At 49.5% G+C, this 12446-nt stretch overlaps 1 protein-coding gene across 1 annotated transcript; it reads right to left on the bottom strand.

Moving 5' to 3' along the window:
• Positions 1-7706: 7706 nt before the first annotated feature.
• On the bottom strand, positions 7707-9764 carry LEP (leptin). The gene is made up of 2 exons (XM_061198022.1): positions 9621-9764; positions 7707-8066 (listed from the first exon to the last, which is right to left on the bottom strand). The coding sequence occupies exons 1-2, from the start codon at positions 9762-9764 to the stop codon at positions 7707-7709; spliced, it is 504 nt and encodes a 167-aa protein (XP_061054005.1).
• Positions 9765-12446: the final 2682 nt, after the last annotated feature.

The following is a 12446-nucleotide window of genomic DNA, read 5'->3' as shown; positions in this document are numbered from 1 at the left end:
CTCCCTCAGATAAACACACACATTTTATGAACAGAAAAGGTGAAGCTGTGAGGGTTGGCATTTCCTCAGGACTTATGGCCAAGAAAGGGTGGGGCAGTCAAGGCAACTTCAGGCTTGGTTTTCTGACCTGTGATATTTCTGGGGGACATCTGCCCGGGATGAAATGCTGGCCTGAGACAGGAAGGCCCTGTCCGAGGTTCAGCAGCACTCAGTGCCCAGGGCCTGGCTTCGGCCCAATGGGGGAAGGAAGCCTCATGTACCTTCCAAACAGGGCTCTCAGCCTGCCCAGTTCTGCACTCCTTGAACCTCCTGAAGCTCATATGGAGGGTGTGGGTATGTGGGATGTGCTGGGGTGAAGAGTGCCCCTGCACAGGGAGGGGGCTGAAGGAAAAGGGATGAGCCTGGCCCTGGCTGTGGCCTGATCCGGAGTCCCAGGGACAGGGTTTTGAAGGTAGGCATGAAGTATCTTTTTTCTTTAAACGATAATTTAAGTGGGAAAAAGAGACAAGAATCCCATTTTCCTTCACATACGAGCTGAGGGCTTCTCTCTATATACAGTATGTTTAATATGGAGGAGAAACTGCATGGAGGGAGCACCTCGATTTCCCTTGGGAAGGGGAAGGGAAGGTCCATGGCTTCCACGGGTCACCCTGGGGCCCAGCAGGGATGAGGCAGAGCTCTCGGCCCTGATTTCCGCTCTTTTGCTTTTTTTTTTTTTTTTTTTTTTTTACCAGCATCAGGACTTGCCTTCCCAGCATCTTCAGCTGGCTCTTACCACTTTCTCCTTGTTTGATTTGCTAAACGTCTGTTTTAGTTCGGTGTTTCACACCCGCTCTGACAGTCTACCATCCCCTCCCCCCAGACCCTGGGACATCTGCCAGGCAGTGACATCAAATGTGAAGTTAAATGCAGCTCGGCTCCACATCGCATCCTGACTCTCCGTCCTCCCTCCACCACCTCCTTCCTCCCAAGAATGCAGATGCCCAGACAGTGGAGGGGCTGAGCTGAGTGACCCTTCCCCCAAAATATTTATTCTGGAAATTTTATCTCAAAGTAGAGGGCCTGGTATAATGAACGCTTAGGTATTCACCACCCAGCTTTAACAATGGTCAACATTTTGCTGATCTTTTTAATTTAACTTCATATATATATGTGTATATATATATATATATATATATGCACACATATATACGTATACATACATATAATATATAAAAGAATATATTTCTTCCTGAAGTATTTTAAAATAAATCCCAGATATCATTGTATTTCACCCTAAACTACTTCAGTTTGACTCTCTAATGAATAAGAAAGCTTTTAAAAATAATCACCATGCCATAATCAAAGCTAAGAAAATTAACAGTAATTCCTTGTCATAATCTAAAACAGAAGCCATATTCAAATTTCTGTCATTGCTTCAAGGCTGTCTTTCACAGTTGGTTTGGATCTATATCTTTGAACTCAAAAAGAAGTTTGCTGAGTAAATTAAGCGTGAGCAGGATTCTGATAAGAAGTTTAACCTTTAACGGCCAGGACTGTTTTCATGTGTTTTGCAGAATTGGTTAACGTGTAAGTAGTGGACTTGTTATACAAGAGTCTCAGTTCCTTTGGTCACCAAGTAAGAACGGAGGGCCTGCATCGTGCCAGACACTATAGCCAGGCAACGAGCGGGGTGACCCGCCCGCAGAGGCTCACGGCCCAGAGCAGGAGGGATGTGGCAGTGAAACCTGTGCGAAAATGATTCCCTGTGAGCTAGTGCACAGGAGCAAACAGAGGCTGTGGGGGTTCAGTGAAAGGAAGAAATGCCAACATTAGGTCCCATTTTTGTAAAAAGACTTTTTATGCAGAAAAATTCAATAATTCAGATTCCTTTGATTTGGCCTCAACTTTCCTCCACTCAGTTATCGTAAGGTGATGCCATAGATTGAATGTTTGTGTTCCCCCCAAATTCATATGTTAAATCCTAACAACCAATGTGATGGTGTTAAAAGCTGGGGCCTTTGGCAGGTGATTAGGTCATGATGGTGGAGCCCTCATAAATGGGATCAGTGCCCTTATAAAAGAGACCCCAGAGAACCCCCTAGCCCCTTCTGCCATGTGAGGACACAGTGAAAGATAAGGTCTATGAACCAGAAAGTGGGTCCTCACCAAACAAACAAATTTTGTCCACAACAACAAAATCTGTTGGCACCTTGATCTTGGACTTCCAGCCTCCAGAACTGTGAGAAATAAATTTCTGTTATTTTTAAGCCACCCAGACTATGGTATTTAGTTATAGTATCCCGGACTCACTAAGACAGGTGATGTTTAACCTTATATATATTTCTCCTCTTTTTTTTTTTTGGCCACCCAGCTCGGCATGTGGAATCTTAGTTCCCCGACTAGGGATCGAACCCATGCCCCCTCTGGTGGAAGCACAGAGCCCTAAGCATTGGACCGCCAGGGAATTCCTTATTTCTCCTCTTTTCATTCATCTCCTTTTTCCTTCCTGCCCCCTTTCCCCCTCTCTGCCTCCCTCCCTCATACTTTTCCTTCCTTCCTTCCTTCCATCTTTCCTTCCTTCCTTCCCTCCCTCTCCCCTTCCTTCCTCCCTCCCTCCCACCTTCCTTCTTTCCTGTCTTGTAATTCTTCCATCTTAGTAGAATCCCCTTCCTGTCCTTGACTTCTTTCCCAAGTCAAGCTTTCCTGAAGTGGATTCCCTTCTTCCTGAGGACCCCTCTCTTAGCCTCGTCCCCCGGGATGGCCCAGGGTTCTCTGAGTGTGGATGTGTGGTTCCTGCACCTCTCTGGAACCTTGCTTCACAGTTCTCCCAGCATCCAAATCCACCCTATTTGCTCTGCAATTGTCTTCCTTGGAGTTCCTCCAAAAGCAGGACCTGAGACAAGGGTTCTGGTGCAGGAGGTAGATTTGGGAGGTGACCTGGGGAGGCAAGAATGAGGAGCGGGGAGAGTGAGACGCGGAAGGAGGAAAAGCCACCGAGAGTGCTTTAGTGATGTGGTGACTGGTGTGGGCACCTGGGGCTCAATCTGGGTAGAAGACACCTCAGAACTGCCTCTGTGGAGGGTGGGAGGCTGACCCCCACCTCCACTGGTTGGGACTTGCTTCTCTGGGGTCTTCACTCTCCCTCACTTTGGGGCTGACCCGTGTGGGCTGAGAGCGCTCCCTAAGGCTTCAACGTGGAGTGATGCGGGAGTATTGTGTAGGGCTCAGCTGCACTGAACTCAGAGGTGGGCCGAGGGCATCAAACACGTCTGCTACATCAATCCTCATTCCTTTTGCTTCTCTGACGCATTAATACTAATAACGACAACATAATTTATCGAGTGCTTTTTGTGTATCAGTCACTGGTTTATAGCTTCCCAACCATTTTACCACCTAATCTTCTAAAAAAACCTATGCGGACAGTGCTATTATACTCTCATTGTACAGCTAATTAACTGAGGCTAAGAGAGGTTAAGTTGCTTAACCTTAACCTTAACCTTAATGGTTAAGCACCCCACTGGTGAACTTAACCCAGGTGGATTTGTGTGGTCAGGCATCACCAGACTCAGATCCTGCTGTTAAAAGCCTGCAATTAATTGCTCTAAATTCCTTTTGGAAAAATAGGGTGTAATATTTTGGTTGCATGCTGTCGTGCAGAAAGCTGCTGGGATGCAGTCTTCAGGAACGTCCTCCTGGGTTGATCTGAGGTTTTTCTCACTAGACTCAGCAGAAGTCTTGTCTTTGGAGGTTGAACGTGACCAGATGCTGCCCCAAGACTCTGCCAGCTGCTTGGCAGATGTGAGCTGCTGCCTCAGGGGAGTATGACAGAATGCCTGAGGAGGGAAAACGATCTGGAAGTACAGCTTGAAAAACACACCCTTCCACTCTGACCCTGGGAGTCACCTCACAGAGGAGTGAATGGCATCTCTGCCCGAGACCCTGCTACTGGGGGCTGCTTTCCCGAGCCGGCAGGTGGAGGTGGGCGGGGGCTTCTCAGGCCGTGTCTGCTCAGAGATGAGAGGGCTCAGACAGTCCCAGCCCCTGTTCCGCACCTCAGGCGGGCAGGGACTGGGGTGGATCATGGCACCAGCACCTTCCAGGTCCCTGGGGATGACTGAGAGGAAAGTGTTGTAAGAGATGGACCGTGGCCTGGACTTCTCAGAAACATGGGCCAAAAAATTCTCTCTTTTCTATTTAAGTTGGTTTGCCTTGGGTTTCTGGCCTGAAGAGGCCAGACACTTCCCCCCAAAGCTGCCAAGTGACCCAATTAGGCTGCTCCAGCCACATCTGACTGCCCCCCTTCTGCACTCTCCCCTCTGTCAGGAGCTTGATCTCCCTGCCCCTCCCCACCCAGGAAAGGCTGGGCAGCTGTCCTCTTCACTGGAGATGAATTTGCACCCGCTTGCTCCCTGGTCCCAGATCACTGACATTTAAAGCCTGCTGCTAATTGTGATGTGACAAGAAGGAGATTCACTTAAATCTACTCTAAGCCAGACACTGCTAGGTCATTATCTCATTAAACTCTCCAGAGCCATGAACAATTTTGGGGGAGGGGGAAGGGGGCCCTTGAAATCACCCATGGAAGTGACTGCCTTCGATGGGCCAGCCCCCTGGGTCCTCTCTGGGGCTTGGGTTGAAGCTCTCAGGTCCAAACTGCACCACAGAGGTGAGTGGCTGTGCTCTGTGCCCTCGACCAGAAAAGTCCTGTCTTTGTGAGTCTGTGCACCTGGTCTGTTATTGGGTTGCATGTTTTTTGTTTGTGGTTTTGTTGTGGTTGTTCTTTTTTAGTTTTTGTTTTTTAAATAATGTGGTGCTTGGTTTTTCTCAAGGCTGATTTGTAGACTGGTGCAGAATGTGCGCTGAGCTTTTGGGGAATCCTTTAGCCTGAATAACTGGCGGCCGGCTATGGCCAAGCCGGGGCAGAGCTGACCCCAGGCATGGACGGGGGCCAGCCAGGCAGTGCCCTGTCACACACAAGCAGCCCTTCCGAAGCCCCTCCAAGACAGGCGACAGCAAACAAAGACCGAGGGGCAAAGGAAATTTATTTGGACTTTTTGGAACAAAAAAATTGTTTTATGTTACAGAAAAACACAATCATTTACATTTTGGAAGCTTCACATTCTGGGAATGAGCCCTAGTGCCAGGTTTTGTGAGCAAAAGGCTTAAAACATCCCGGCCTGACTGGGTGGCTGTGATTATCAGGACTTATTTTCCAGAGCAGGTCTGACTCTGTCCGTCACATGAGTCTCACTCTAGAACTTTTGACTCTTTCAATAGCAAACATCTTTGCCCCTGAAGTTCTCTTCAACATGACCCTTTCCCTCCCATCTTTCCGTTCTCTGCCTCGCTTTGTAACTGGCTACTTACCCCGTCACCTTGGTGTCTCAGCACCAAAGCTTCAACAAAACAGCCTCCTTCCTCCAGGCAATTCACTTCCCTCGCCTCCCGCAAAATCAGCCTCGGAACTCCTCTCTTCCAGCAAGCACTCCAGTTCTCCCTGCCCAACCCTGTTCGTATCTCCAGAGACCGTGACCTGGCTCAAGGGACACTCTGGGGGGTCAGAGGACCTGGGCTCTAGTCCTGGTCCTGCCACCTGTCTGCTGTTATGGTCTTAGGTATTTTCTTACCTTTAAATTCTCAGCTATCCCACTTCAAAGGGATGTGGCATCACAGTAATAGATGCTGACGTGCCCTGAAAAGTAAAAAGGCTACCGAGTGCAAGCAGGGTTAGCCTGTGGGTCCTGGGCACTGCCCTCCTCAGCTCAGCATTTCCCACCTGCTGAGGACCGCCCTGTGGCTCAGCTGCTCAGTTGCCACGGTGAAACGACAGCCTTTGCATGCTGGTGAGTGGGCTTTTACCATCTGGAATGCGAGGTCCCTGAGGGTAGGGCTGGATTTTATTATTTATTTGGTGAGGTTCTCAGCCCATGGCACCAGTTGGGGCTGAGCACAAGCAGGCGCTCAGTCTTAAAATTGGTTGCCTGGATTCCAATTTCCTTGGACAGATCCACCTCCTGTAATGTGATGACTGCATCACAGTGACAGGATGGTGGGAAACCCAAGCCTCCTCGTTTGTTCTACTGGACGTGACCTCTAGCGAGAAGGGCGCTGCTGGAGGCTGGTCCTGGGGTCCTGGGACTCACTGACCCAGTGTTGACCCAGGTCTTGGGACCATCTGCTAAAGCCCACAGACCCCCTATAGATTTCACCCCCCCCTCACTGGAATAAAACTCCTTCCCAAATGGATGGGAAACATGGTCTTGCTTTGGGTGAGCATGCAAATCCCAAAGAGGGACACTACCATGTTATAAACCCAGTGTGGGATCAACCCAGACCATTCAAAGGGCCACACCAAGGACCCTTGCTCTGGGGATCACTGTCTCCAATGTGGGGTCCTCACTCCCTGATGAGCAAGACCACTCTCTAGCAGTGAGAGAAGGCCAGAGCCCACCACTGCCCCAACAATCTCCAGCTTCAGCCCCCTCACCACTCCGACCCTGGGTGGCTGGCAAAACACCACAATCCTCCTGAAGGAGTCATCTCCTCTTCATGAAAACCACGAAGATGAAAAAATAACCTCACCCCACTCAGAGAGCCCATCACACAAATGTTATTCAGAAAATACATTCTGGATTCTTCCCCCTCCCACCAACACGTTCCCTACCTCCCGCTGCACATGGCTATATGTTACACTTGACAAAATTCATCTTCTTCTTTTTAAAAATAACCTGGCACTTCGAGATCCATTCAGGGCAATGACATTGCAAACACTGTAATTTAAAGTCAGTCACAGTAGGACTTCCCTGGTGGTGCAGTGGTTAAGAATCCACCTGCCAATGCGGGGGACACGGGTTCAAGCTCTGGTCTGGGAAGATCCCACTTGCCGCGGAGCAACTAAGCCCGTGCGCCACAACTACTGAGCCTGCGCTCTAGAGCCCGTGCTCCGCAACAAGAGAAGCCACCGCAATGAGAAGCCTGCGCACTGCAACGAAGAGTAGCCCTCTCTCGCCACAACTATAGAAAGCCCGCGCGCAGCAACGAAGACCCAACGCAGCCTAAAAAAATAAAAAAATAAAAAATAAAAAAAAGTCAATCACAGTAGAAACAAAGCCAGTCTCTAGAAAACTAACTTGAGGGCCCTCAAGTCAGTTAAAATGGGTTTGCCTTGGTCAGGCCCATTGATGGGATTGGAAACAGCACCCCAGCAGCATCCCGAGCCCTGGCTGACCCCAAAGAGCCTGGAAAAGCTGGTGTTTTGCTTCAATTCCATCCAGAATAAAATGCATAATAAATAAATAAATGCTTCCGACTTGTGTTGCGTGGGAGTATCCAGCTGTGTGTGCCTGTAGCCTTTACGATGCTCCCCGGATTTTCAGAGGGAAACTTGCTTGATCGTCCAAAGGGTCTGAAATCACCCCGGGTCACGGTGAAGCATGCAGTGAGAGGGAGATGGAACAGGGAGGAAGACTTCTGTGAAAATCCCAGATCTAGTCCACTGTTTGCTGGATGGGCCCTCCTTCCCGGTGGGCATGGAGCCATGTATTTATATCTCTGGTTTCCTGCCTTGGAGTTTTCTGCCTTTGGAAGAAGAGTGGCTTAGAGGAGTGACAGAGAGATGACCCGCAGGCCTGCATAAAGGATGTCCACACAGGCTCTCTTCTCCTGCAGACACCTGGAAGCTCAGGTTTCTTCCCTCAGCTTTGGGAAGAGAGGCTTTCAAGGCTTCAGCACCCAGGGCTGAGGTCTAGCTGCCGCAGCATGTCCTGCAGAGACCCCTGCAGCCTGCTCAGGGCCACCACCTCCGTGGAGTAGAGGGAGGCTTCCAGGACACCGCCCAGGCTCTCCAAGGTCTCCAGGGCTCTGGCCTGGGGCAAGGGGCAGCTGTTGGAGGAGGCCAGCAGGTGGAGAAGGTCCCGGAGGTTCTCCAGGTCATTAGATATTTGGATCACATTTCTGGAAGGCAGACTGGTGAGGATCTGTTGGTAGATCGCCAATGTCTGGTCCATCTTGGACAAACTCAGGACAGGGAGGAGGCCAGGGATGAAGTCCAAACCAGTGACCCTCTGTTTGGAGGAGACGGACTGCTATGCAGGAGGAAGGGGAGAGCAAGAGCTCAGGGGGAGAGAAGTCAGCTCCGCAAAGCCCCTGACCCTTCCCGCGAGCGTGGAGGTGCCTCCTTTCCCCCTTCCACACCATCCTGCCTAGGCCCTTATTTCTTGTGCCCACGTGGCTGCCAAGCCTCCAAGCTGGTCTCCTGGGCTTCTGTCTTCCTGCCCTTCCCAAACCACCCTGCCCTCCACTTCCATACCAGCTTTAGCAGGCCGTTTCCTCTTCCAGATGCCTCTGCTATAGAACCAGCCATGACTCCCTATTTCTTACTTACTGACTTAAGTCTCTTCCCCAGGCATTGAGGTCCTCCATACATGCCCCTCCCCAACCCTTCCACCCCCAGCAGACTCCTTCCTCCCAGACAGGTTCTCCACGAAGTCTCACCCCCTTAGGGATCAAGGCCCCATCTCACTCCTCCACTCCAATAACTCTGGTTACCAGGAGGGGCTCTCCCCCTCCCTCGCTGCCCGCGGCGCTCACTTCCTGCACCACCCCAGTCGGGACACTCTGGGTCTATCACGTGCAGCTTGTTGAATGACTATTTTGAAAGCAAGGAGACTTAAGCGTTTTTCCCTATGAAATGCTCAAGATGCTATCCGGTTCTGAGCTGTCCCTGCTTCCGGCCACCTAATGGCTCCCTGGCTGCCCAAGGCTCCTGTTAGAAATCCAGAGTGACCAGGAGATGTGGAAGTCTCCAGATTGCTCCACGCAGGTGAACAAGTTGGCTTTTAAGGCAGGGGGCTATCAAAAGCCACGTCTGAAAACCTTTGAAGAGGGCATGCTCTGTTCTGGTTCTGCCGGGGTGGGTGTGTGTGTGTGCGCGCGCGCGCGTGCGCGCGCGCGGGGGTGGGGGGGTGTCACTTGCTTTATCTAATTTAATCTTGAAACGACCTTGTGAAGACTATTAAGATAGTCCTATTATCTAGATGAGGAAACTAGGGTTTAAAGACACTGAGGAGCTTAACTAGCTTAAGATTTTACAGATAGAGAAGGGTGAGGATTCACACATAGCCTTCCTAATTCTAAATACCGACCTCATCTGGGAAGTGGCTGAAGGTATAGGCTTGTGGACCCCAGAGAAAAGACCCAGGGGACATTGATAGCCGTTTGCAAATACGTAGAGGGTTGTATATGAAAGAGGGCTTGACAGGCAGGACCAGCAGTAATGAGGAGAAGCTTTGCAGGGTCAGAGTTCAGCTACCAGCCGGGAAGAATGCCTAATGATTAGAACGTTCTAGAGATGTGTTGGAGGCCCAGAGAGGGTGCTGCTGGGGCTCTGGTCACCTGCCAAGGGGACACCGGACCGCTATGCTCTGGTCCTGGGCACTAGGATTCCGGTCTGGGAGGAAGGGGAGTGAGGAGGTGGGAGGCAAGGGGAGCAGGAGAGCAGAGGCAGCTGTCCATGCGGTAGGGAGGCGTCAAGGCCGCCAGGCCCCTTGCGCGAGGCTGCACAGCCTCAGCCAACCTCTGAGGTCCGGTTTCCCCAGGGGCCAGCCACAGTTCTACCTCGTCTCCCAGGCCCTCCCTACCGTGTGTGATATGTCATTGATCCTGGTGACAATCGTCTTGATGAGGGTTTTGGTGTCATCCTGGACTTTTCGGATGGGCACAGCTTCAATGTAGGACAGATAGGGCCAAAGCCACAGGAATCGGCACAGGGGTCCACAACGCATTTTTCTTCCCGGGATGTGCTTCTGGGGCCTGAAAACAGAAGGAACCACACGTGGCATGTCGCTGGGATCTCAGAGAACACCCACATGTCACGTTACCAACCACATTCTCAGATGCGGATAAAAGCGAGATTTGCTTTCTGCTGTGGTTATCATTTCCTCAAAGACAATTCATTATCTAGAAATACAGTAATGAAATGCATTCCCTTGGGGAAAGGCATGGTCGGATCAAGAAAACCACAGTGAGGTGTGCTGTAGACCACAGAGCAGGAAGACAGGGCATGAGTAAATGGACGGGCTTTTAAGGTATGGTTTGAATCCAGCCATTTACTAGCTTCATGACTTCAGGCATATCCTATAACCGCTAAAAACTCCTGCCTGCATCCCCTGCAATATACCTATCTCCAGGCTTTTATGAGGATCAAATTAGATAACGTGTGTGAAAGAGCTTTAAAGGTGTTGTGAAGTGTACTCTGTTACAACCCTATTATTAGAGATTGTGTTACTGTCCTCTCCATTAACTCTCTCACAGCAGCCCACTGATATTTCCGTGATGGCATTTATCACTGGCTTTATTACTTCCTTTCTCTCCCACTGGGAGCCTGAATCCAACCGGCACTTATGGAAGGGCTGATAATACGTCAGATGCAGTGCTGGGCACCAAGGATGCCACAGTGGACAACGGAGGCTCTCTACTCTCAAAGTGCTTACAGTTGAATAGGAGAGATAAACAGGTAAACAGGCCATTCCAGTACAGGAAGAAAGAGCTCTGCAAGAAGGACAAGATATTGTGGGAATACAAAGGGGGGCTCCCTGGAAGAGGTGTCACCTGAGCTGGGTATTGAAGGCCAAGGAGGGATCAGGAAGAGTATAAACTGGTTGCCATAAGTGGCCAAGAAAACAGCCGGTGCAAAGGCATGAAGGCAGGAGAAAGTATATAACACGTTCACCCAGAATGTCTGAAACTTTCAAAGTCATGGAACCATGAATTCTAACATTAATAATATGCACGCAGATCCTTGATTAAGCAGCAAAGTTTTAATGAGATACATGAGGCAAAAGGTAATCAAGTTAAAGGTATGTGAGTCTGTGGCCAATGATCCGTGCTAAGTATGTGTGAATGAGCCTGAAATAATGATCAAGAGTAAGTAAATGTTAGCATGAAGGTCCTGGAGATGGCAAAAAAGTTCATCTCTGCTTTTTGTGTTCTGCCTCATCTGGGTCTTGATAAAAACAGGTAACACATTTTCTGTCCATAGGTGGCAATATTAGTATAATTCATATTCTGGCAATATAATAGAAATAAGCAGTCTTGGGAATTCCCTGGTGGTCCAGTGGTTAGGACTTGGTGCTTTCACTGTGGTGGCCCAGGTTCAATCCCTGGTTGGGGAACAAAGATCCTGCAAGCTGCACAGTGCGGCAAAAAAAAAAAAAAAAAAAAAGAAGTCTGTTTCTATATTATAATGTTGATCAAAGGTATTTTTAAAAATTAATTAATTTGTTTTTTGGCTGCGTTGGGTCTTCGTTGCTGTGCGCGGGCTTTCTTTTGTTGTGGAGCACAGGCTCTAGGTGCGCGGGCTTCAGTAGTTGTGGCGCACAGGCTTAGTTGCTCCGTGACATGTGGAATCTTCCCGGAGCAGGGATTGAACTCGTGTCCCCTGCATTGGCAGGCAGATTCTCAACCACTGTGCCACCAGAGAAGTCCTGTTTTTTTTATCTGAATTTTACCGAAGGGGAAAAATGAGGCTCAAGAAGACGCGCTAACTTGTCCAAAGTCAAACAAGTAAGCGGCAAAGCCAGGATTCACAGCCAAAGCTGCTTCACCCAGAAAGGCTGGGGCGCTTTCTACCCTACCCCACCAGTTTCTCCAGGCTTTAAGGGAAAGTCCAAATTACAAGCCACTCCAATGACCAACCAAGGGCACCTCCTGGGACCATGGCATTCGAGACAAAATACCCTGCTCTATTCTAGGATGAAGCTATGAGATTGTACCCCCGTATCAACTTCATGTATGAAAAATACTAAGTAATTCGGGAGGGGGCACATCAAATGTTTTTGTGCTTGTTCTCTCTCCTAAAAAGTTAATACTGCTTCTATTAACTCCTTATTCCCTGAGTAAACATGTCCACCAAATGTTTGAGGAATGGAGTTGAATAGTGCTAACCCCTCAGTGTGATTCCATGAAACCCTAGCAAAGGTGGAAGCACAGTGGTTAGGCCCCAAAGCTTCATCAGTGGGCTCTGCCCTTATTAGCTGTGTGTATCTGGGCAAGATATTTAATTCCCTAAAGCATCGGTTCCCATCAGTAAAATGGAATGAATCACACCACCTGGCTCAAAGGTTAATTGAAATGAACCTGTAAAGCCCCTGCCCATTGTGTGTGTGCGTGCGTGTGTGTGTGTGTGTGTGTGTGTAAGGGTGAGGGTTGGGGGCCGGGGGAGTAAATATCAGCTTTTTTTGAATTGTGTAATTACTCAGCAGGGCTTGGAATGCTCTGGCAGCACTACCTGTAGCCAACCCTGAATCTAGCATTCCGCCCATCGCCTCGCCTGGGCCATCTCAAGAGGGTGCCTGGTATTTCTGGGTCCTCCCCCTGCAGCACAAGATAGAGTGGTAAACTTTTCTAGGATTCATGTGTTAATGACACCCTCCTTCCCACGAGAATTTATTACCAGATTAACTCTG

This window comes from Eubalaena glacialis, chromosome 8 (genome assembly GCF_028564815.1).
Source record: "Eubalaena glacialis isolate mEubGla1 chromosome 8, mEubGla1.1.hap2.+ XY, whole genome shotgun sequence".
In the NCBI taxonomy this organism is placed as follows: domain Eukaryota; kingdom Metazoa; phylum Chordata; class Mammalia; order Artiodactyla; family Balaenidae; genus Eubalaena; species Eubalaena glacialis.
Note: the sequence above shows the minus strand (reverse complement) of the source record. Positions and strands in the feature narration are given on the sequence as shown.

What these genes read in the sequence shown, in the direction of transcription:
- LEP (XM_061198022.1), bottom strand. Translation starts at nt 9,764, where the DNA reads ATGCGTTGTGGACCCCTGTGCCGATTCCTGTGGCTTTGGCCCTATCTG. An exon ending in TCAATGACATATCACACACG is followed by an intron (nt 8,067 to 9,620) that starts GTAGGGAGGGCC and finishes CCTCCTGCATAG; the next exon opens with CAGTCCGTCTCCTCCAAACA.